The 26,910-nt window shown below is 35.7% G+C and overlaps 1 protein-coding gene across 1 annotated transcript in view; it reads right to left on the bottom strand.

Moving 5' to 3' along the window:
* The window catches only part of dock4 (dedicator of cytokinesis 4), a 76,331-nt gene that overhangs the window by 40,862 nt on the left and 8,559 nt on the right, over nucleotides 1-26,910 (bottom strand). The window contains exons 7-18 of the mRNA XM_067379305.1: nucleotides 22,533-22,681; nucleotides 18,698-18,782; nucleotides 16,309-16,460; nucleotides 14,373-14,454; nucleotides 12,951-13,011; nucleotides 12,154-12,286; nucleotides 11,533-11,621; nucleotides 5,783-5,908; nucleotides 4,715-4,839; nucleotides 2,314-2,476; nucleotides 2,068-2,174; nucleotides 1,462-1,618 (exon numbers count right to left, since the gene is read on the bottom strand). Of these exons, the coding sequence (XP_067235406.1) occupies nucleotides 1,462-1,618; nucleotides 2,068-2,174; nucleotides 2,314-2,476; nucleotides 4,715-4,839; nucleotides 5,783-5,908; nucleotides 11,533-11,621; nucleotides 12,154-12,286; nucleotides 12,951-13,011; nucleotides 14,373-14,454; nucleotides 16,309-16,460; nucleotides 18,698-18,782; nucleotides 22,533-22,681 (1,429 nt within the window). The remainder of the gene's footprint in view (nucleotides 1-1,461; nucleotides 1,619-2,067; nucleotides 2,175-2,313; nucleotides 2,477-4,714; nucleotides 4,840-5,782; nucleotides 5,909-11,532; nucleotides 11,622-12,153; nucleotides 12,287-12,950; nucleotides 13,012-14,372; nucleotides 14,455-16,308; nucleotides 16,461-18,697; nucleotides 18,783-22,532; nucleotides 22,682-26,910) is intronic.

Here is a 26,910-nt window from a genome sequence, read left to right on the forward strand (position 1 = left end):
ATCAACCACTGGCTGCCAACTCTATGTCAATCAACAGTTGACATATCAACCATTTGTGAATCAACCAGTAGTAAATCAATCACTGGCAAATCAACCTAAGGTGAATCAACTGTCAGCATTGGTGTCAGCCACTGGTGAATCAACTGTCGCCATTGGTGTCAACCACTGCTGAATCAACCGGTACAAAATCAACCACTGGCGAATCAACTGTAGGTGAATCAACCCTTGTCATATCAACCACTGGTGAATCAACCAATAGCGAATCAACCGGTAATAAATCAATCACTGGCAAATCAACCTAAGGTGAATCAACCGTCATCACTGGTGAATCAACCACTGGAGAATCAGCCGGTAATAAATCAATCACTGGCGAATCAACCTAAGGCGAATCAACCGTCATCATTGGTGAATCAACCACTGGAGAATCAGCCGGTAATAAATCAATCACTGGCGAATCAACCTAAGGCGAATCAACCGTCATCATTGGTGAATCAACCACTGGAGAATCAGCCGGTAATAAATCAATCACTGGCGAATCACCCTAAGGTGAATCAACCGTCATCATTGGTGAATCAACCACTGGAGAATCAGACGGTAATAAATCAATCACTGGCAAATTAACCGGCAGTAAATCAACTATAGGTGAATCAACCATTGTCATATCAACCATTGGTGAATCAACCACTGGCAAATCAACTGGACAAATGGTCTATGAACCTTTAAAGGTGCCTTTCCAACATTTACATGTGATGGGATAATGCAAGAATAACAAAGAAATAAAGACATTCAACTTGAATACTTGTATAAGTGGTTTTGTTTATAGTTTAAACAAAATAAACTATAAACATTATAGCTCAAAGGTTAAGATGAATAGAATCAGTCTCAAGCTTCAGGCTTTTTAAAGATTAGCTGAGTATAGATGCAATATAAACTGAATCTAAGTTGGGTTCAGTGCCTTCGTTAAATAACAGCCAGATGGCCGTTGATATGTGTGCAGTTGGGCGAAGGCGCGGCAGAGCCGCAGAGACACTGGGCGAACTTCCAAGGTCAACAGAGGCAGGTGTGGGCTCAGCCCGCTGTGATCTCCGGTCCAAATGCAGACCTCTCTGTTTTCTGCCACTGTTACCATGACATTCACCTGCTGAAGGGCTCAGATCAATATATCACAATATCAAGGTCGTGAGACAGGGCCATATGGCACAGAAAAAAAAATGGCATTTCTGAAATCACTGCTTTCCAACAGACTGGACGGGATAGATTTGAGATCATATGGAGTAGTTGACTGAGATGTTCATTTCTATTACAATAGACTATTTTGCTTGACTATTTTATTGGTTTTCTTCTTGATTGTTTCTTCTTCATCCCAGATCAGATTTAACTTAATCACAAATTTTAAATCCAGATAACATCATTTCAAAAATTAGGTTTTATGGCATATTGTGAGGAGGAACTTTGTCTCACCATTCTGAGTAAGTTTAGTGGAGCAGAGAGATGACTGGATCCAGAAGGATTCTTTGCTGTTCTTTATTGTCTGGTTGTTGGCCGGCTGGAGACTGGCTTTGGAAAATGGCAGTTTGAGGTATCGAGCAGGATCCTGAAGATCAGCTGTCTCTTCACACTGTTATGAGCAGGAAGTACAAAGACAACAGACGCTCATAGCATACACACACAGTGAGACCATCGGGGTGATTTTGTTAAAAAAAAAGAAAAGAAAAAAAGACAATTCTTTTCTATTCAAAGGCATAGATCTGGGTTTTCAAACTTTTTGATGCCACGGACCCCAAAATATGATGTACATTTTGCAAGGGACTTCTTTCCTAACTAATAACGTTACTTGTTATTAGTTAGGAAAGAAGTCCCTTGCAAAATGTGTGCTAATGTTAATGTGTGTTAATGATAATGGGTACAATATTATCAGGAGAATAATTCTATATCTGTATCCTTTTTTCTACCCACAATTAGTGTACTATAAGATTTAGTATAAACCTGAAGAGAAACTTAAAATATAGCATAAAAAATATAGCAAAATCGTACACTTAGAGACAGAGTCACAAAGAGACACAGTACCTTGTGGACAATGAGCTCATGCGTCCCATCAGGCAGTGGTCTCCCATTGTCCTGCATCAGAGGGACAAAAGAGAAGCCAAAAAGCTTCTTCTCACCTTTTTCCTTTGCTGCATAAACAGAGAGAACAGTAGTTATGTGAAATGAGTCGATAATGGGAAAGTCTAACATCTCAGAAGGTAGAATAACAAGTAGACTTAAAATCAATTTTCAAGAAAAAAGTGCATGTGAAGCATAGCGGAGTCTTACTGGAGCAGTGCCTGAGCTCGAAGCGCAAGTGTGTGCCGTGAAACATCTCCAGAGGGATGGGCAGTTTGATCTGTTCGGCCCAGCGGGGGCTGTTACTGTGATACAGGACAAAAGAGCGGTGCTCATCTACTCCTGGCTCCCCGGAGCCGCAACACACCAGACCCTGAGACAGAGAAAAAGAGAACTTGAAACTGAGGGTCAAACTACATTTTTAATAAATATTTCTAGTCATATTGTGAACCATTCAACAGTGCATGTTATATTGAAGTAACCATGATCCAAAAATTATATAATGATTTTGTACATTTTGGATCCACTGGGCCAAAAGTTGAAAACCAAAAATGATCTTTTAAAGGTGCCATAGAATTTAAAATTGAATTTACCTTGGCATAGTTGAGTACAAGAGTTCAGTACATGGAAATGACATACAGTGAGTCTCAAACACCATTGCTTCCTCCTTCTTGTGTAAATCAAGAACAGGCGAATCTCAACATAACACCGACTGTTACATAACAGTCGGGATCATTAATATGTACACCCCCAATATTTGCATATGCCAGCCCATGTTCAAGGCATTAGACAAGGTCAGGCAGTATTAATGTCTGGATCTGTGCACAGCTGAATCATCAGACTAGGTAAGCAAGCAAGGACAACAGCGAAAAATGGCAGATGGAGAAATAATAACTGACATGATCCATGATAACATGATATTTTTGTGATATTTGTAAATTGTCTTTCTAAATGTTTCGTTAGCATGTTGCTAATGTACTGTTAAATGTGGTTAAAGTTACCATCGTTTATTACTGTATTCACAGAGACAAGAGCCGTCGCTATTTTCATTATTAAACACTTGCAGTCTGTATAATGCATAAACACAACTTCATTCTTTATAAATCTCTCCAACAGTGTGTAATGTTAGCTTTAGCCATAAAGCACAGCCTCAAACTCATTCAGAATCAAATGTAAACATCCAAATAAATACTATACTAAATGAACATTTTGTAAAGATCCATTTGAGGGTTATATTAGCTGTGTGAACTTTGTTTATGCACTGTTTTATAGTCGCAAGCTCGGGACGGGGAGCACGAGGATTTAAGTGAGTGAGTGAGTGAGTGAGTGAGTGAGTGAGTGAGTGAGTGAGTGAGTGAGTAAGTGAGTGAGTGAGTTAGTGAGTAAGTGAGTGAGTGAGTGAGTGAGTAAGTAAGTGAGTGATTGAGTAAGTGAGTGAGTGAGTGAGTAAGTAAGTGAGTGATTGAGTAAGTGAGTGAGTAAGTAAGTGAGTGATTGAGTAAGTGAGTGAGTGAGTGAGTGAGTGAGTAAGTGAGTGAGTTAGTGTGTAAGTGAGTGAGTGAGTGAGTGAGTGAGTAAGTAAGTGAGTAAGTGAGTAAATGAGTGAGTGAGTTAGTGTGTAAGTGAGTGAGTGAGTGAGTGAGTGATTGAGTAAGTGAGTGAGTGAGTGAGTAAGTGAGTGAGTAAATGAGTGAGTGAGTTAGTGTGTAAGTGAGTGAGTGAGTGAGTAAGTAAGTGAGTGATTGAGTAAGTGAGTGAGTGAGTGAGTGAGTGAGTAAGTGAGTGAGTTAGTGTGTAAGTGAGTGAGTGAGTGAGTGAGTAAGTAAGTGAGTAAGTGAGTAAATGAGTGAGTGAGTTAGTGTGTAAGTGAGTGAGTGAGTGAGTGAGTGAGTGATTGAGTAAGTAAGTGAGTGAGTGAGTAAGTGAGTGAGTAAATGAGTGAGTGAGTTAGTGTGTAAGTGAGTGAGTGAGTGAGTGAGTAAATGAGTGAGTGAGTTAGTGTGTAAGTGAGTGAGTGAGTGAGTAAGTAAGTGAGTGATTGAGTAAGTGAGTGAGTGAGTGAGTAAGTGAGTGAGTAAATGAGTGAGTGAGTCAGCGAATCAGTGAGTGAGTAAATGAGTGAGTGAGTAAGTCAGTGAGTGAGTGAGTGACTGAGTAATAATTTAATAATTAAATACCATACATAATATTTAAGTTATTTTTTACAATAAAAACAAAACAAAAAAAAATTGTGAAACCATAATTTATAACATAACTAAAAATAAAATCAAAAATATTTTGAACACTAACAACTGTATAAATAGAAAACAGATAGCATGATTTTGTGCCATTGTTGTGCCATAATTACTTCACTTCATTTTATTATATATATATAGTTTAATGTTTTGAATGATGGTTCACATTTTTAAAATTCAATGTATATAACTCTGATAAAATACAATTTTACTTCAAGACTAGAGGAATCAAATTTTTAAGAAGAAAAGTGACACAAAATTGAACACATATTAAGTACATAAATAGAAAAAAAATAAAACATCTGAAAACTAAAAGTGAGAGAGACATTTATTAATTTATACGCAGGAAACAAATGACATCCAGTGCCGGTTCTCACCTTCAGCAGCTGCCCATCACCTCCTAGCAGATAGACTGTGACTTCCACATTACGTGCCACACTTTTTCCACCTTTCTCAAATTCGCCCCTCTCAAGGGTCACATACAGATCATTTCTTATTTCACCTGCAGAAGGAAGATAACTGTATCTCATAAATGTTCTTCTACAAGCACAGCACTTTCAAGCGGTTATCAGGTGTTGAAATCAGGAGGGATTGCTGAAAATGTTGTTTTTTTCTATTGTGTGCTGATACAGTGACCATGCACACTTTGTTTACCACTTTGTTTACAATGTACTGCAATACAATATTGTTGTATTTTTTTTTAGATATTTATATATTTATGTAAGGCATATTCCTTTATACATACTGTTTATACTGTACAATCTAGGCAGGACAACAAAAATGTTTCTTTTGCCAAACCACACTTTTTTAGTCAATAAATTTAAGCTTCTCTGAGATGTTAGAAACACCACAAAACTACTACTACTACTACTACTACATTACTAATTACTCTGTCAACACATGTGGCTCAAAGGTGCTTCATCACTAAGAGTGTGAAAGCAAACATCAAATAAAATGTGGCCAAACCAATGCACTTAGTAAAAAAAAATACTTTTTTCATGAATAACTCCCACTGCTTTTGTTCTTTTGTCGTGTACATACATTATGTGATAGTGAGCAAAACAAGAACATCCTGTAAAATCAATCTGATTTTGTACAACATTGACATTTTTTCAGACTGTGCTATCTTTAGTAAGTGTGTCTGTGTTATATTATGGTATAAAAGGACACTGCGATACCTCAAAGTTCATGGTAATTCAATAAAAATAGTATTTTGCTCCTGTAAAAGCTGTTTTTACACTGCAAAGCAATTAATTTACTGCATAATGACATGATTAAACCATTACTACAGATGCCACAGAGCGGCCACATTATCATATGATGATTGAATGACAAAAGATATGGTAAAGCTAGAGCTTTAATTTGCATAACAATGCAAACTATAAATTCAATGGTAATGTGATGTAAAAGAGCAGCATAATAACATCAAAACAAGATTATCCCACCTGGAATGATGATATCGGAGAAACCCAGCCTCTTCGTAATAGAGACGTTGCGGGTGAAAAGACGCATGTAATCCTTACGGATCTGCTCCATATCTCCGTGTAGGAGCTGAAGAGACACATTAAGGCCTACAAAATAAACACAAGTGCTATTAACGAACCTTTGCGGTAACATCTGACAATACTGTAATATGAGTCCACGAGAGTCTGCCAACAAAAACAGCTGTAACTCTTGGTTAGTGAAGCATATCTTGAACATTAATCCTAACAGAATATGTATTATTCAATCACACTTTATTGGATCCATTTTAAATAGTTTCACAGCTTACTAAATAGTTTCACTACTTATAAACCTGCATTCCATTCAGCTGTTTTGTGTTTGATCATTTGTGTCTGTCTATTTATACCTGGTTTGTTTCTGCTTTTGTTATTGAAGTTTCATTTACGGTCACCGGCTTCTCTGTTTTGTTTTGTTTTCTTTGTTTTGTATGGACTGTTCTGTGGATTCTGACCCTTGCCTGTTGGATTACGTTCTTGGATTACCCCATTAAAGCTGCATTTGGATCTAACCCGCTCGTCTCTGTGCCATTCCGTGACAAGATCATTATGCCAGGGTAGCAAACATAAAATTACCTCAGGTATCCAGCGCTAGTTGTGACAACATTGCCTTGCTTCTTTTGAAGTTGCAGTGAAAAAGATTAGGCGTTGTTTTTATTCCACTATATTGACTTCATCAGCTAAATTCACTGTTAGATTAGATCGATTACACTAGCTAGATTAACTCTAAATTAACATCTACTGGTTAAAGCCATGTAAACGCAACAAGAACAGCAAAAACATGTACACACTTTGAAACCGCAGCGCGTGATCTTAGAATAAGAAATATAGTTATCCTTCTTGGTGTGAACAGGCCTTAAATCACACAATTCTAAGACAAAAGTCAGAATTGTGAGATGCAAACTCACAATTGCGAGAAAAAAAAGTCACAATTGTAAGATAAAAAGTCGCGATTACCTTTTTTATTTTTTATTTAGTGGGGGAAACAAGCTTCCATACAATCCTTCTAAACAACAGCTACATTGTTTTATTTCCACTCTGTTATGATCCACCCTGTTAAATTTTCATCTTAAGTTACAATTAAAAAGTTCAAAAGGTCCTGCATAACAGGAATGACCCGACTGCATCTTGAGTAAATGAATTATGGGTAATCCAATGCCTTAATCCCCATTTGTAACATTTGTGCTGTTTACCATAACAGCTCCATCCAATCAGAAAGATCTTATTGTGTTCCACCACATTTAACGACAAGCATTTCTCTGCCTCCCTCATTTATACTACTGATGAAAGCCAATGATTCTGACATCCATGCACTAGATTTACACTTTAAAGTCCCAAGTCTCTTTGAAGAAACACTTTTGGGTTTTTTTCTTTTTGAGTTATTTAATCACAAAGCCGAGCTAGATGTTGAGTTCTTACAGAGGGAAATTTCACCCATTCCATCATTTGTCTGAATGACTTTCATCTCAAGTGTAACCCTGCTGTACATCTGCTGAGGGACACAGCCTGCGGTTTAGATTGACATGAGAAACTGCATAATCTCCATCCTGATTGATCGACTATCTCAGTTTTTTTTTTATCTGGCCCTCTTCCTGCTTAAGCCTCTGATGTCTTCCTCAGGGTCCTTGAGTTTTTCCATTCTGTCCCATACCTCACAAACAACAGACATTATAAATGCATTCTAGGTAATTTTTCAGTTTTGGGTTGCATAGATGAGGTTTGATGGGTTTATAAGCTCTGGAAGCATCATGGCTTCATTATGGTTTCGTAATGTATTCAGAGTAAGCTGCCCACACGAGTGAAATCACCAGCAGTCCATTCATTTTGAAACCACTTGCGAGATGATGCACACCAAGATTGCATAACTACTACTCCACCACCTCCACAAAACATGGCATCAACAACACAACAAAATGCACTCAGAGACCCCACTTCGTCTTTCATCTGTTTGCCTTTTTAAACCTAAAACGAACATTGTTGTTAGGTTTTCTAACTCAGCAATAAAATCAATAACAGTAATTTGGCTTTTATCCCAACGATTAGCTAGAAGCACTGGCGATTTACTCGTTCAAAACATCTCAAGTGATAACAATGACATGAAAAGGGTCAACTGCTCTCTGTGCACGCGATCGATATGGCGTTCTAGTTCACACTGATAGTGTGTGTGACTGATTAATAGCTACTAATGGTCAGCAGATAAAAACAAACTCATTTACTGTAACTGAATTACTCTAGATGACTGGATCGCATTGAAGTAGAGGCTTAGAGATCAGAATATCAAAGATGGACTCTCTTGACTTGGGCCAGTAAACAATTTCCAAACAAACACTGTAGCCACCACATACTGTAGCAACATGCTTAAAACTGCAGCTCTTTGAGTCATACAGACGTCATAAAAACAAAAGCGCCTGAATAACAGCTCTCGGTCTCTCTGTTGAAACATATTGGCGTATGCTTTGACTGCAGCCTTCTTCTGCTGCTCAAAACCTGTTGCTAGGAGAGAACCCGGCATTTCTCTGTAAAGAGTTCTGCTATTTATATCTTAAGAGCAAGAAGAAAAGAAATTCTGCAGCATGATTTGGTACAATTTGAATACTTCAATTAAATGGATCACTTGGTTCAGAAAAACACTGTTGCTATGACAGACAAAATGTTCTTTAAAGGGGCAGTTCACCAAAAATTGGAAACTTCATAAGTTATAGTCCAAGTCTTAGGAAGTTGTAAGAAAACTGTGTGAGGAACAGACCATAAAATGTCTTCTTTTTTTAGAAAGAAAGTCACTTTCAATAAAACTTGGCTGCTTATGCAGTAGAAAGGCGAATACTATTTGAAATGGGTACAACCTGACTAGAGAAAACTGAGAAAAAAGTCTGTTGTCTTCCAAATAGTTTGAAAAAGTTCAACACCTATAATGCACTGGGCATGTTGAATCAGGGTATCTTCCGTTCATTCATGTTTTGATTTGAAAAATGAGAAAACTGAGAAAACCACACTTTTTTTCGTTTTTCATTTTAAAAAAAAATTAAAACTGGCTGGATTTTTCTTTTTTCGTTCTGGGGATGGAAACAAATAAGCAGTTTGAATATTCGATCTCTACCTGTGGGCGGGAATGAAACGCCTCCTTCACATGATTGGTCAGCGAGACGTCAAATCATGTCGTCATCAGTTGTTCATCGGTTCCGCTCAACAGAATGAAAAGTCCCTCGCTCTACAAATGCACGGATTCTTAACGCGTTTATTCTACATTTCATCGCTTTCTCATCAAATAGCCAGACTAGTGAATGGCTTGACACAAATCGTTCTGATGCAGAGTCAGGGCTTAATTTCAAAATGGGCATAAACGAGTTCACCTCCGTCATCAAATCATCCAATTCGCATTTTAAGTCTATCTCTCTATAGCACCGCTTTGATGAACTAATAACATGTAATATATTTTCATATCTGTCATATTTCAAATTCATCCCATGTCCAAAACTCAGGGTGTTGTCTAAAACAAAAGTTATGACTGCTGCATATTTACATCGATAGGCTATGATTTGCACTTTTTTAATTCAATGTATGCCTATATATTCGCTGCCCAGTGTGTTGAGCAACTTCTCTAGATTTTTATAGTTGGTCAATAAAACGTTGTAGAATGGGGGTAATTGTGTGCAGCTGCAAAGTAAATTAATATTTCATGAGAAAGAGATAAAATGTAGAATAAAAGTGTTAGGAATTCGTACAGCTGTAGAGCGAGGGACTTTTATTCTGTTGAGCGGAACCGATGCACATCTGATGACGACACGGTTTGACGTCTTGTTGACCAATCAGCGGAAAGAGGCGTTTCATTCCCGCCCACATGTAATTTTCAAACTGCTTATTTGTTTCCAACCCCAGAACGAAAAAAGAAAAATCAAGCCAATTTTTTTTGTTTTTTCTGTTTTAATTTTAAAAATGAAAAACCAAAAAAAAGTGTATTTTTCTCATAATTCTGATTTCAATATTAAATCAAAACATGAATGAACAGAAGATACCCTGATTATGTTGCCATCCAAGGACACTCCCAACAGTCTGCTAACTAAACGCTTACTAGTCAAATACCGACTTGCTTTAGTAGGAAATACTTCTTAGCAAACTTTTAGTCATAATGTTGTCAACTTGTATTGTTTCCAGGTGCAAGAATTCAAAGAGTAAAGCATAAGTGAGTTAGTTTTAGTTTCCTGTGAAGAATTCAGCGTGTTGTAACTAGAGCTGGATAAAAAAATATTGATTTCTCGATTTTAATCGATTCTTATTTTTATGAACCGACATCGATTCTTAAAGGTTCTCTAAGCAATCCTGGGTGGAGTAACTTCCTGTTGACCTTCTTAGTGTTGTCAAACAAAACAGAGGCTAACTACAGTAGACCCTCCCTCCTCCTCCTCCTCCTCCCCCTCCCCTCCGTGCTTCCTGAAACAGTCATGAACGCGCATTTAAAATAATTCTTGTCCGTTATTGGCTGGAGCATGTTTATTATGTTTCGTGGTCCAGGCTGCACCAGTTTGTTTTTGTTGCCATTTTCGGAGCTTGTGGCGACTACAGAGACCGCATTTTTTTACAGTGTGTTCAGGGGACAGGCAGCTAGCGGATAGTGAGGAAATGTTTGCTGTATGTGACAAAAAATGTTTTGGCCTAAAAACGTGTGACATCGCTTAGAGGACCTTTAAATCCCAAGAATCGATTAGTCTAGTCTGTTTTCAGTTGATGAATGAGCAGAATATGTAGCGCCTCCCATCCAATAAATCGCAATAATCTTTGTGCTTAGTCTCAGATTTCAAATGATGTCCATCTTATTATGAGATAAAAAAAAAATACCATTTGGTGCTGTTAAATGTGCCTCAGTTAAAGAGAAGCGGCAGCACGGAGCGCATGTGAACATCCTCTCCTCCGCTTTAATACCAGTTACAGCGCGAAATAAACATGACTAAACATCTGAAGGTATGTTAAAATATACAGTACAACTTACTGAAATCCTTATGTCTCGTGTAATCGCTCAATCAGTGTTTCAACCTCGGAAAGACGTCAATAAAACAGCTTGTAAACAATGTCACGTAACATCGCGTTTACCTCAGAAAAACATATTCAGTGACCATAAACTCATTAGTCAGCTAGAAAAGTGAACTCTAGAAAGCAACATTCTGATAAATATAGCTATGCACAGTTACATATTCATTATAATATAATTTAATGCATGTTTGAATAAATCAGTTATGACAGCCGCGATTTAAATGTTTATATTTCAACGAATGGGAGTAGAAATATGATTATGTAATTCTAAACTTTATTTATAACAAAAACATTGAGTGTAATTTAAGTGTTTGTATATAAATAAGTTAATTTAACTTTCAATATTATTATAGTAGTTATAATGTGTAGTTACATGTGTAGTTTACAGCATTAGTTGAGAGATTTTTTTCCTCTAGAAAATTTGCCGTGTATTGTAACTGAAATACTACATCCAAAATAATCGACATCAAATCGAAATCATAATCGAATCGAAAGCATGTGAATAGTAATCAAATTGAATTGTGAAAATTGTGTCAATACCCAGCCCTAATTGTAACAATACAAAGCGGATTAAAAATCTGCGAAGTTAAAATTTAAAGTATTTTTATTTTTGGTTGAACTACCCCTTTAAGAATACAAGCAAAGTTAATTTGGGATCGTGAGGATCTTACCTGTATTTGAACCAATATGGCTGTACCGTGAGCTGACTTTCCTGATAATACTGTCATGGATTTGGTACCACTCACTCTCTGTGTTACATCTGTAAATATAATGCACCACACGTTTACTACAGTATGTAACCACTTACAATCTGATGTATATGATTTACCTGGTAATATGAAATGAAGGAAAATTGGGAAAACAGCATTGATTATAATGCACTTTTTTCAAATCACTCTGTCATTTAGACTTGAGTAGCAAAAATAGAGCCATTTAATTATTAAATTATTAAACAATTAAAGCCATTTCACATCAAAAGCAAAACAAAAAACTGAAACGAATCAACAATGATATTGGTAAGATACAATCTTTACAAACTTTCAATTCAAATAAAAATTTTTAATAAAATTAATTAAAAATAAACAAAGCAAAAACAAACAAAAAATGTAATGCGAAAATTAATAAAAATTAGGTAATTTATAATTTACAGTGTGAACAAAATTTGAACTGGAGCACCAATTTGCTTCTTTAATTCTGTCTAGAAAATTGATATATAACCCAGCCCTAAAAAAATGCATTGTACTTATTTAGCTTCATAAAGTCACTTCAAAAAGTTAGGGTGTGATACTCACGAGTAGATCTTTAGCAAGTGATCGTCCTTGAAGTCAGCCGTTAACAGGTCGGCCACACTAATCACGGCACATCCATATGGACGTTTGTACTGTGTGTTACTCACACTCTTCTTCTCTCCTGCAACCATTCGCCCTGCAAACACACACATTGAGAGTCACACACTGCTTGTATGAGAATAAATACATATTCTAATACAAACAGACTTGTCATTTTGCAACATAGAAAGAGATGTTTCCTTATTCTGCCTCAAAGAACACATAGCACTGTCACAAGAGAGAATGCGTCATGTGACACTTAAGCATTACAGCCGTGTCTTACCCAGAAACTCTAGCTGACTTGTCAGTTTTATGTAGCTCTTATGGCAGAATGATTAACACTTATAACTTTATAATGACGCTTGAAACACAAAAAGACATACCAACAACCGTTACACAACAAACACTTCCCAGTCCACAGTGACATGAATTACATACATGCAAATGAGCATTAATCTATACTGTAACATCACAGTTTTTGTACCAATGCAGGTCATGCATGTAGCGACGACTGCTACACAGACAGAAAAGTGACGTTTACAGACAAAGACACCATCTTAGTCACATTTGACTTGAAGTGGCCTGTCATTTAGCCACAACTATTGACATAATTTGATGTAATCTGTCACTTTTTCAAATCTTAAAGCATCAGGTAGTGCACTATCAAGTTGTGAGGTCCATATGACACCTATGATAGTGTATCTGAGGCATTATGACAGGTCACACGGCGAGAAAGGTGATATGCATCCAACAGCTCTTACCTATTCTAAAAATATGAGCTACAACATACACATCTTTGCGAAGATCGCTACTTCCCAAATCCTTAAAAAAAGACAAACGTTTCATTGAGCAACATTTACTAGATTACATGTACCAAACATTTCTCTAAACTTTCTCTGTTACTATTTAAAAAAGTTACTATTTAATCGATCAAATAAAAATCTGAAAATTAGGGTTGTCAGTTTCATGTAATTTACTGCTATTAAATACACAAAAACAATGCAATGCAATGCAACAAAACAATAGTGATAAAATAAAAGAAATAACTAACAAAACAAAACAAAACACAGAACAAAACAAAATAAAACAGAAAAAAACAAAACAAAAAAGAACAAAACAAAACAACAAAAAAACAGAACAAAACAAAAAACAAAACAAAATACAGAACAAAACAAAACAAAACAGATCAAAAAATAAAATAACAAAAAACAACAACAGGAGCACAACAATTTAAATATTTGGGTGTTTATGACATTATATCCTGATAAACAGCGAAACAAAACAATATTTTTGAATCCTTTTTGTAATTTTGATTTAATTTCAAATAAACATTTCTCTAAACCGTCTCTGTTTAAAAGTTACTATTTAATCGATCAAATATAAATCTGAAAATTACACAAAAACAATGCAATGCAATGCAACAAAACAATAGTGATAAAATAAAAGAACTAACAAAAAACAAAACAGAACAAAACAAAACAAAACAAAAATAAAACAGAACAGAACAAAACAAAAAACAAAATAGAACAAAAAACAGAACAAAACAAAACAGAACAAAACAAAATAAAACAGAACAGAACTAAACAAAACAAAAATAAAACAGAACAGAACAAAACAAAAAACAAAGTAGAACAAAAAACAGAACAGAACAGAAAACAAAACAAAAAACAGAACAGAACAGAACAGAACAAAACAAAACAGAAAAAAACAAAATAAAACAGAACAGAACAGAACAGAACAAAACAAAAAACAAAAAATACAGAACAAAACAAAACAGAACAAAAAAATAAAAGAACTAACAAATCAAAATAACAACAGGAGTACAACAATTTAAATATTTGGGTGTTCATGACATTATATCCTGACAAACAGCGAAACAAAAAAATCCTTTTTGTAATGTTGATTTAATGTCTTGCCACAAAAATCAAATTCCTTAAATTATATAAATTTGGCAGCAAATGTAAACTGCTGAGAAAACATCTAAAATAGTTATTTTCTAACATCGCAAAAAACAAAAGACATTTTTCTTCACAATTAAATTAAAAACCTCCCACATTTTCAAAAATAATGTTCAGTCAAGGATAACTATTTATCGACAACAGCACCAGATCCATTTAATGCCAAAACAAGCAAAAAGGACCAAGGACACGCCCTTGGTGCACCTCGAAAAAGTCCATACTTACAACAAAGAGTGTACACTGCCTCTCGGTCTTCTCTGGAGACTTAGGTAGCCCTTGCTTATTGAGGCGCACAAAGAACCTCTCACTGCACAGAGAGAAAGAGAGAGACGGTCAGGTTCACCTCAGACACACCATGAAGCATAAGGAATCACAGCAAGACTAGTGTGAGCGTGAGTGTGTACATGTGCGTCCACAACTGCATGTGTTAGTGGGTTTCCTCTGACACTTGTGCTAGGTAATTACAAGGAGAGGCCCATTGAGGCTCAATATCTCCTCGATTCTCCTTCACTTTCACTAAGTGCCCTGGGGCGTCACTCGTTCTGAATAATTTACAACGAGGAGGGGTGCCTGAGCAGTACACTTCCTAACATGAGTGGGGAAAGAGAAGGAGGGAGAAAAAAAGACAGAAACCAATGAAAAATTCAACAAACACATCAAGGCCGTAGTTCCATCATGGATGTGAAACTAAAACATCCCTCAGGCTGATGTAGAGTGGTAAACAGATGCATTGACGTCACAGACGAATTGAGTTCCAGATATTAGTTCCCAGCAGTGGCACGATCAACGTAATAGTCTGATAACGTCATAAAAATATACTCAAGGTAAACGCACTGAGGGACGACTGGTTGGGGTTGGAGACATCTTTCAGACAGCTAGAAGGAATACAGCGATTCATAATTAATGAAATCGAGGTCAGACTGAATTTTTTCTGTTTTGTGTTTTTTTTTGCCAGATCAGAGTCAACAGTGACAGACTGTTGTTGCACTCAAACTTACAACCTTTTGATTACTAACTCAAATGTCCATGTATTTAAAGGAATAGTTCACCCAAAAATGAAAATTCGTTCATTAATTACTCACCTTCATGCCGATTCACACCCGTAAGACCTTTGTTCGTCTTTGGAACACAAATTAAGATATTTTTGATAAAATCCGATGGCTCAGTGAGGCATTGACAGCAATGCCTCACTTAACACTTTCAGATGCCCAGAAAGCTACTAAAGACATATTTAAAACAGTTCATGTGACTACAGTGGTTCTACCTTAATATTATGAAGTGACGAGAATACTTTTTGTGTGTCAAAAATAACAAAATAGCGACTTTATTCAACAATATCTAGTGATGGACGATTTTAAAACACTGCTTCGTGAGGCGTCAAAGCTTTACGAATCTTTTGTTTTGAATCAGTGATTCGGAGCGCGTATCAAACTGCCAAAGTCATGTGAAGTATTGAAATTTCGAAACACTTATGACGTCACAAAGCCTTGTTTACTGAAATCATGTGATTTTGGTGCCCTGAACCACTGATTCGAAAAAAAAAAAATCGTAAAGCTTTGAAGCTTCACGAAGCAGTGTTTTGAAATCGGCCATCACTACATATTGTTGAATAAAGTCGCTATTGTGTTTTTTATTTGTCGCACAAAAAGCATTCTCATCGCTTAATAATATTAAGATTGAACCACTGTAGTCACATGAACTGTTTTTAGTAACTTTTTGGGCATTGAAAAAAGAAATTATCTTGCTGTCAATGCAGGCCTCACTGAGCCATCAGATTTTATCAAAAATATCTTAATTTGTGTTCTGAAGATGAATGAAGGACTTATGGGTGTAGAACGATATGAGGGTGAGTAATTAATGACTGAATTTTCATTTTTGGGTGAACTAACCCTTTAAATATGCAAGAATATATTTTGAAGAATGTTTCAGCTGTATTTGTTAGTACAATGAAATTGAATGGGGTCCAAAACAAGACAACATTGAACCCCATTCACTTTCATTGTGAGGAAAATTAGATATTTTTCAAAATATCTTCTTTAGTGTTCATACAGGTTTAAACAACATGAGCATGATTGAATAATGATTTCATTTGTGGGTGAATTAATCATACTTTAGTTAAATTAAAGATTTGAGATTGGGTGTCTAGGGTCAGAGATGGCACCTGATTGGATGCATTTCCCTGCTGTCATAGACAGAGAAGAAGACTTCCAACTCCTCCCCCAGGTTTGAGCTCATCATGCTCTTCATCTGAAGGAACAGGTGGTGCATACTGGCCTGCGGGGGTGCCTCTCGTCTCCGATGACGTCTCTCCATCTATTTAAAAGAAAACATCATTTCAATGACAAAGACATTTACAACAATAAGATCCCTCAAAATTTTCGTTAATTATCTAACAGTACCCCAATACTTACCACGCCTGCACATACTGTATCTCTTTGTAGGATACTAAATTTGTTTGTTTTTAAAATATATTTCTTTGCTATACACCATAGATATCAAATTATAATAACTTTCATTAACATTATTATGTTATATAAGGTTAAAACAGACCCCAGTACTGTGGTTGTATATATTTAAGTTTGGACCTTTCTTTTATTGTTCAGAAAAACAAAGAACCTTCAAAAAGGCACTTAACCCTGAGGACGCCACATTGGTGTCTTTTTTGCTTGCGCCCTCACTTCCTATTATCCATGCTTTAAACGCTCTCTCTAGTCTAGTACATCCACACCCACATCTTGTTCTCTGTTGTTTCTTTCCTTCCTCCTTTAACCCCTACCCCCACACCTCTGCCCACCCATGGACCAGTGAAAACTGGGACACGTGTGGTCAGGGCTGCAGCTCAGAGAAAAAGAAAGAATTTTAACTACATTGAAGTCATCTCACTAGCAATCTTCTAAAAACCTAGTGAGCTAGGCATTTTAAGGAATTATAGAATTCTCCTGATACAAAGGCTTAGCTTAATAATGCAGACTACTAAGATACTTTCTTCTAACGGAATTCAAATGCAGAACTGTATGTTCCCTTTGCAGAGAATGAATGAAATTCCATAATGCAATAATATGCGAGAAAATTGTTTTATTTAATCAGAGTATTAAGTATAGATAAAAAAGTTGAAAATGATTAATAATAAAATAAAATATTTTACCCCAAATTTGTGTGATATGTATATTTAATACTGATTATAGTTATAAGTGTAGTTATAAAACAATAGTATTTATTCTATTTAAAATAATGAATATTTATTTGATTTATAGTATTTTAAATAATAATAATAAATAAATAAATAAAAATAAAAATATGTATATTTAATACTGATAAGTAAGCAATGGAATTATAATAAAACAACAGTATTTATGGTATTTTAAATAATTGAAATAATAAGTATTTTAATCATTTATAATAATATATTTTATTTATAATATGCATTTAAAATATTTAATAATAAATACATTAAAATAAATAAATATAAATTTATAGTAAAATAAATTAACTTAATCAAATTAAAAAATGATGCATGCAATGCCATACTGAGAGGCATTGTTAAAAAAACACCATTTATAGTATTAAATAAATAAATAAAATAAAATAAAATAAAATAAAATAAAATAAAATAAAATAAAATAAAATAAAATAAAATAAAATAAAATAAAATAAAATAAAATAAAATAAAATAAAATAAAATAAAATAAAATCACAATGTCATTCCATGTCAGTCAGGATGCTCCCTTAGAAGGCAACTGGTTATGAAGGCAGTAATAAAATAATTAATAACTTAATTAAATAAAAAAATTGATGCGTGCAATGCCATACTGACAGGCATTGTTAAAAAAAAAAAACACCATTTATAGTATTAATAATAAAATAATAAATAAAATAAAATAAAATAAAATAAAATAAATAAAATAAAATAAAATAAAATAAAATAAAATAAAATAAAATAAAATAAAATAAAATAAAATAAAATAAAATAAAATAAAATAAAATAAAATAAAATAAAATCACAAACAATGTCGTTCCATGTCAGTCAGGTTGCTGCCTTAGAAGGCAACTGGTTAGGTAGGCAGTAGGCAGCTGAGTAGGTTTTGGAACCGATATTATATTCCAAAGATCTGTACACAGACACTGTTGTGGCTTTGAGAGATCTGAACCAATTGTGCCAATGATGCTGCATGTATGCCAAATTATAAGGGCAGGAAACTGCATGCGTGAAGTGTCTCTGCAGTTTGCAAACAGCCTGTTAATGTGCCATTTAGCATTTCTCTCTTGTTCTTAATTACTATCATTTCCCTATGCACAGGCGACTGGAGGTGTGTTTGTGTGTGTGTGTGTGTATGTGTGTGTGTGTGTGTGTGTGTGTGTGTCTCTTTGTTAAAACAGAGGATGAAGCACTCGAGAGAGAGCCTTGGCGTCAGGTCGAGCTGCAGTTGCCATAGTAACACAGCAAAGAATATGGGCAGCAGAGGAGGGAGCTGAGGTGACTCATGGGTAATGGGAATGTGTATGTGTGTGTGTGTATGCATGTCCGTGAGCGTGAATGTATGACTACCCACCAGCCGATACAGCTCTGTGATGCTGATCTCATCAGGGTCCACCATGCCGAAGTCCCTCCTGGGGACCAGATCCAAACCCAGCTGCCTGTCACACACGAATATACACATTTTATTCTACCCATCAAATCTCACCATGGTTATTACAGTTTGGCATTTAATACTAGTTTTAGATTTACTTTTAAAGGTGCCCTAGATCTAAAACTTGAATTTACCTCGGCATAGTTAAATAACAAGAGTTCATGGAAATGACATACAGTGAGTCTCAAACTCCATTATTTCCTCCTCCTTATATAAATCTCATTTGTTTAAAAGACCTCTGAAGAACAGGCGAATCTCAACATAACACCGACTGTCACGTTACAGTCGGGATCATTAATATGTACGCCCCCAATATTTGCATATGCCAGCTCATGTTCAAGCATTAGACAAGGGCAGCCAGTATTAACGTCTGGATCTGTGCACAGCTGAATCATCAGACTAGGTAAGCAAGCAAGGACAATAGCGAAAAATGGCAGATGGAGCAATAATAACTGACATGATCCATGATATCATGATATTTTTAGTGATATTTGTAAACTGTCTTTCTAAATGTTTCGTTAGCATGTTGCTAATGTACTGTTAAATGTGGTTAAAGTTACCATCGTTTATTAATGTATTCACGGAGACAAGACTGTCGCTATTTTCATTTTTAAACACTTGCAGTCTGTATAATGCATAAACACAACTTCATTCTTTATAAATCTCTCCAACAGTGTGCAATGTTAGCTTTAGCCACGGAGCATAGCCTCAAAATGTAATACATCAAAATAAATACTATACTTACACAATTAGACATGCTGCATGACGAACACTTTGTAAAGATCCATTTTGAGGGTTATATTAGCTGTGTAAACTTTGTTTATGCTGTTTAAGGCAAGCGCAAGCTCTTGGGGCGTGGAGCACGAGATTTAACACTAGAAGTCCCAGAGATTTGTAACCCTCCTTTAGCCAAGTGGATGCTAACTGGCTAGTCTTTTGGCTATCATTAGCATCAATTCATGTGTAAATATGGTCATTACCTGAGCAATCTGCAGGGGGGTTGGGGGTGTGTGTGTGAATGGTTGCTGGTGGCTTGTTTGTATGTGTGGGGGAGGGAGGGCTGCTAAAAGCAGAGAACTTGATTGACCATGGGCCGGTTTCAGAAAGGAGGTTAAGTGAAAACTCTGAGTATGTTAACCCTGAAATGAGGGAGTGCAAGTGATGTTTAAAAAGTTAACTCACTCATTCACACTGCAAAAATGCTTTTCATACTAAGTATTTTTTTTATCCTATTTTAAGTAAATTAAAAAAAAAAAAAAATCTTAAATCAAGATGGATTTTCTATATGAGAAAATTATATATGATATTTAGTCTTGTTTCCTGGGGGGATCTAAATTAAGTGCATTTTACTTAAGTAAAATGATCAATATCTGCCAGTGTGGTAATAAAAATAATCTTAATGCAAACGGAAAGTGTTGGAGTGTCTACCCAGGTGAAAAAAAAAGTGCCGTAAAATACACTTTATTTTAGTACACTTTTACACTTCCATAATGTCCAGTGCTCTATTTCCATGCACTTATATACTAAAAGCTCTTCTTTAGTACTTCTTAAGATAATCTTAAGAACATCTAAGTGTACTCAACTAAGCTATTTTGAGACACCATGAATTTGAACTAAAATGTGCTTTTAACATACTATCTCTGTATAGAAAAATGTATTTAGTTACCACTTGTAGTACACTTGAACCCATCTTTCAAACACTTTTAAAAATGGACTTATGATGTATTTCAAATATAAGATTAATATATAATGAATGTATTTATAATATATTGCCAGGCAGTGCCAGGATTGTGAGTGATTGCTGGAATGTACTCACTCACTTTTTAATATTATTTGTAAATATGTGTACAAATGGTTGGTTTCTTTATTTTATTGTGTACTATTTTTATCAATAGATCTCAGCAACAAAGTAAAAAAAACATGTGTGTTGATTTCTCCCTAAGATGGCAAAGTGAAACACAAGTTTCCTTGAAGTGGCTCAGCATGGCCCTACATTGTTTACATAACAAAAGCAACTGTTCACAGCTGATTAAGGATATTAGCCTAAAGACTTCCAGCCCATCGGCTGTCCTGCGGGTTTTATAGGTAGAAAAGCCAAATGGCTGCTCTCTGGGACTTCTAGTGTTAAAGGGGCCGCAGCATGAATCGGTGCATTTATAATGATAGGCAGTTAAAACAATTAATTAAAAAAAAAACTATGGGGTATTTTGAGCTGAAACTTCACAGACACATTCAGGGGACACCTTAGACTTATATTACATTTTTTGAAAACACGTTCTACGGCAACTTTAATTTCAGTTTAGCAATATAGATTTGTTAGTTACACTTTAATTTTTATTTCATAGACACATTTTTATATAATATTTTTTATATTTTATTTATACTGTGTAAATACATACATAATATTGATAGATATGATTTTATTTATTTTTTATTAAATATTAATTAATTACAGGAAATTAAACTTATCTAATTAATTGCAATTAATTACTATTAGCTGAGAAAAGCAGTCAAACATGCCATAACCGGAGGATATTATTATTTTTATTTTGCAGTTTTTTTTGTTTTTTTTTATTCAAATGAATGAAACTGATTTTAAATCAACAGTTTTATTAAAAATCTTTTACACTAATAATTGAATTCATAAAACTAGCAATTTAATAATGTATTACAATTTTCTGGATTCTGTGTTTTATGATTTAATACAAATGTATTAACAAAAACGGTGTAAATGAAAATAATTAAATCAAAAATTAAATCAAATTAAATCTGAAAATTCCTTTCAAAAGAGGTTTACTGTTAAAATTAAAACATGGACAAAAATTGTCTGATGTAAATAATGTTTTAAACTGTTTTATTACTGATATTACTTTGAGAAGTACAAAAGTAATATATTTCTGTCATAATTTCTTCAAGTTAAACCGAACTTTTATTTTGTTTGTCGTAGAGGCCTCTGAATTTCTGTGTGTATATGATGACAACAGTTTAATCAACTGAAATGGTAAAATGCTCGTGAAGTGACTCAAGTTCATGTGTTCGCAGAACATGCAGACTTCATATTTAAATAGCAGTGTTTCTGTTTAACATTTACAGACACTAGTCCATATCACAACTCGAAATGTGCAGCCATACTTTTGATTTATTAATCCAGATTTTGCCAAATTCCATGACATTCCTCACTATACAGTAAATTGGATTCCGTCCACATTTCCACTTCATAATCATAGGATCACAGGACCCAATTTATGACAACAACCCAAGTAATTTTCAGACAAAAATCTGCAGTAACTTTCACAAAGCATGAATCAAATGTGAGAATAATCAGTTTCATTGTAAACCCTCTAAAATGACAATTTACTGAGAGACACGAAAAAACCATACGTAACACGTCCCACTCGTTACTACCATCTGCGACTTATTTTTTTTAAGAGAAAAACAGCATATAAGCATTCGAGCACATGGCTGACAGATTGCCCAGCATTTGCCGGCAGTTCATCATTGCCGTCCCCGCCACTGCGTTCCACCCACTGTTTTTATGTGTACTGCACAATACATTTGCAATCACTAAAAACAAAAAAAACACAATGTGGCAATGACAGGAAAGCAAATCTCTAAAGGCATAAATGAATCAAACCGAATTATTATGCATGGCATTAAAGTTGTATCAGTATTCGATACCAATACCATCATGATAATGACAGAATTTGTATTTTTGGTCACCACAAGCTCTTGAGGTGTATCTAATGTTATAACTCACTCATTTCCCCAGTCCAGCCGTGCCGTGATGTGCTGTTTGATGTCACTCAAGCGGTCGTGAGTGAGGTGACCCACTAGAACCTGCTGCCGCAGCTCCAATATCTCATTCATCACATGCCACAGTCTGTGAAAGAGATCCCCTTCGTTTCTCTGAGAGAGACAGAAAAAACAGAGTGGGTGACAGAGAAATTGTTTACCTATTAGTTTCAATTTAGTAAATTAGCTCTTAAAGAAAATCATCTAGTTGGCTTATAATATAATATATTATATACATATATTATATACATATATATATATATATATATATATATATATATATATATATATATATATATATATATATATATATATATATATATATATATATATATATATATATATATACACTATACCATATATATTACTTAGGCACTAAGACCTTTAAGCACATGTGTAAAAAGGTATTATGTTTTAATTAGCAAGCCTGTAACCATCTCGATCATAGATGGAAAAGATCATTTACAGCCAATACAGGCAATTTATCATAGGAAATATATGTTTTTTAAAGCTTTTTAACAGTTATCAAGGCTGAGCCAAAACACTAGGTCTAGGCCTCTAAAGTCAAACAAGCCCAGCAAGTTTCATTCCGATCATCCTCCATTAACCTTGTCTGAAAGCTGCTCAGATTTCATTGGACATGTTTTTTGAGATATGTCCTCATAGGCAATTATGGCACCTTGGACAAAGACACCGCATGCCAATTTTCAAGTCAATTGGACTAACGATGAAGTAGTTATAGCCGTTTTCATGTTTTTTTCCTGTTATAGCACCACCAAGTGGCAAGTCGCTGCATCCTTTTTCACGCGACCACAGAATGAGACTCTTAATAGGTGTGCTGAGTGTGGTGAAAATATCTCATTCCTGAGTTATAGACATTTTTATAAAAGTAGCTCTGCCTACGTTTTGGTGGCACTTAAAGGATTAGTTCACTTTCAAATAAAATTTTCCTGATAATTTACTCACCCCCATGTCATCCAAGATATTCATGTCTTTCTTTCTTCAGTTGAAAAGAAATTAAGGTTTTTGATGAGAACATTCCAGGATTATTCTCTTTATAGTGGACTTCAATGGACTCCAAACGGTTGAAGGTAAATTTTTACAGTTTCAGTGCAGCTTCAAAGGGCTTTAAACGATACCAGACGAGGAATAAGGGTCTTATCTAGCGAAACGATCAGTCATTTTAGAAAAAAATACAACTGTATATGCTTTATAAACACAAATGATCACTTTGTACGTGCTTCCGCTTTCCGTATTCTTCAAAACGCTTACGTTGTATGTCCTACACAGGGGCGTCGGACTGGGGGGGTTAAGGGTACTGAGTACCCAGGGCCCGAGGCAGGGGGGGGCCCCTTAGAAGTCAGTTTTCTATACATACATATACATGCACTAACATTTGTATAGCATTTATGTACAAATAAAAAAGTTCCTGTGCAAACTAAACTTGTAGTTAGGCACTGGTTTGGTATATAAAAAAGTCATTTTCATGCTGTGCAGGGCCCCACCACCCCTCTCGAATCAATGCAAATGGTACGACCCAAAGGTACGACCCGATTTACATGTAAATGGTACGACCCGCTTCTGCTGCGGACCTGCAGTGAATCAGTTAATGAGACAGGAGCTGGAGTTAGCCGTGATATGAACTAGGAAGACAGGGGAAGAGTCATGTCTTTCCTTAAGAAAGGAAAATCAGGGGCTCAGAAAAGAAAAGAAGATTAAAGAGAGAAAGGCAAATGAGGGCAAGCAGTTGCTCACTCAGTTTTTTGAAAAGAAAGGTGAGCTCCAAATGCATCATCGAGCATTGACATTGTTTTAAAGGTACAATTTGTGATATTTTTTTCCGCTAGAGGTCGCTAGAAGCCTATTCAAAACAAAGGCGTAGTTTGATGACGCCAAGTTTTAGAGCACACACTTGGGACATGTGGTCTCCATCTCAACGGACGGTGCAAAAGAATAGGGATTGGAGTCTGGAAGAACTCATGTTCGTGGATGCGATTATTAACGTTACTGTAGTATGAAGCAGAGCAAGAGCGAGTGTTGCGGGAGCTGAACGAGAAGCTGGAGCGATTGATCAACACACGCCTCACGAGCAGTGGGACTTTTATTATGACACAGTCGCCGGCGGCGCTTCCGCTTTTCCGGTCATGAGTTTACGGGAGCTGTCCTTGTCGACAGAACCAGCGGCAGATGGTAAACAGTAATTATGTTCCATAAATAAGTAACACAATCCACCATAACACGTGCAAGAAGTAAATAAGGAACTGCTTGAAGCAAGCTAGTGGTTTGCTGGACGCTAGACTCTACTTCCGCATTTGTCCACGGCACTGTTGTCATGTGGTTTCTACGTCAGTAAAGGCGGTAACAAAGGTAACTGTGTCATTGACAGGCGACTGCACTGCCCCGTGTCACTGTTTAGAATGGGAATTTTCTCATGAATTACAAGTAGTTGAAAACATTAGAGATATTGTTTGTAATCAGCTGGACAAAATATATAACACTAGCCTAGTAGTTTTTGGATATTTTACTGCAAAAATTTTACATATTGTACCTTTAACATAAATATCTACTCCAGGTAGAGAATAACATACATTTATGTTCGTACTCTATTTGAATAATATACCAATACTTTATAGTATCACACCCTACATAGCGAGCAGACAATATTTCTGGGTAAATAACAGGGAGTGAGAAGCAGACTGAGGCGGAGCTGGGAGCTCAACACACTGCCACTCCAGGCAGCTGCGCAGCTTGTCTCCTCTTCTGCTGCAGTTCTCCCCAGAGTCAGAAGTTTACATGAAAACACTGTATATTTCCATCCATTGTCAAAATCTAACACCCGCGAAAACACAGATCGTTAGCGCCTATTTTACCGCATTGTTATGCAAATTAGCTCGCGCACGCTCTTACATTAAGTACAGGATTGTTCTCAGTTTAATGCACATCTTAATGATTGAAAATGACTTATTTTAAAACGTAATTCAAAGACTGAATGTCTAGTTTGACGGTTAGTGTACCCTGTGATTCTATAGTCTGCATTTATTTTAAACAGATAAATAATCAGCAATTAACTTGTACTTAGCCTACACTTTAAAAAAGGTATTGTGACAATAAAGGATATTTTAGCAACCATTTGAAGCCATATATTTCAGTTTCAGACCCTGCAGCAGCAGGCCCCTCATTATGGCCAGGTGAAAGCAGTGACAGTGAGGTGGATGCGACAGTGAGACAAGGTGAGCTTTTAGCGGAATTGCCTGTTTTAACACTTAGTAATTAGTAATTAAGTGTTAAGAGGAAATAAGCAAAATGGGTACATTGTTATTGTACACATTTAAACTTTAAAGGGATAGTTCACCCAAAAATGAAAATTCTGTCATCCTTTAGCCTACTCTCCCTCAAGTTTTTCGAAACCTGTATGATTTCCTTTCTTCTGCTAAACACAAAAGAAGATATTTTAAAGAAGGTTGGTAATTAAACAGTTGCTGGTCCCCATTGACTTCCATAGTATTTTTTTTTCCTACTATGGAAGTCAATGGGGTCCATCAGTCGTTTGGTTACCGACTTTCTTCAAAATATCTTTTGTACACTCCCAGTGACTGTTGCTGGAGGGGAACGTGCTTTCAGTAAACTTAAACTTGTAAAGAACTATTTAAGATCAACAATGTCCCAGGATAGACTGAACAGCCTTGCCATACTCTCTGTAGAAAGTCAGTTGGCCAAAAAACTGGACTTTAAAGACCTGATCAGCAAATTTGCACATGCAAAGACCCGTCAATGGGCATTTAGTAAAAACTGACATTATTTAGTTTGTGTTTATTAATGTTCAGACCAAAGTTTTTTCTCATTTGGTATGGTCATTGTTCAGAGCTGCTTTACAGTATATTTGATTTAGTCCAGGTTTGGACCTGCTAGACCTTTTGTCATCTCAGTAAGTAGTAGCACTTTTGACAATAAAACAAAAATATATTAATCAGAGTGTGGCTTATTTTGTTTACATTTTAAGTGTTTTTATGATAAAAATGCAATACCCCACCCATTGGTATCACTATGGTATTTGGTACGGGGGCCCAGCAAGATGGTTTGTACCCAGGGCCCAAAATTTGGTGCTACGCCCCTGGTCCTACACTTTCCCTATTCAACTTACGAAATGAACGCAGCATACATTTGGATTTGTTTTTTTCCATAAGTAGAATAAGGCAGGCGTAGGACATACAGCGTAAGCTTTTTGAAGAATGCGGAAAGCGGAAGCACGTTCAAGGCGATCATTTGTGTTTATAAAGCATATACAGTTGTATTTTTTTCTAAAATGACCAATCGTTTCACTAGATAAGACCCTTATTCCTCGT

The sequence above is a fragment of the Chanodichthys erythropterus genome, chromosome 24 (genome assembly GCF_024489055.1).
Source record: "Chanodichthys erythropterus isolate Z2021 chromosome 24, ASM2448905v1, whole genome shotgun sequence".
Taxonomy (NCBI): domain Eukaryota; kingdom Metazoa; phylum Chordata; class Actinopteri; order Cypriniformes; family Xenocyprididae; genus Chanodichthys; species Chanodichthys erythropterus.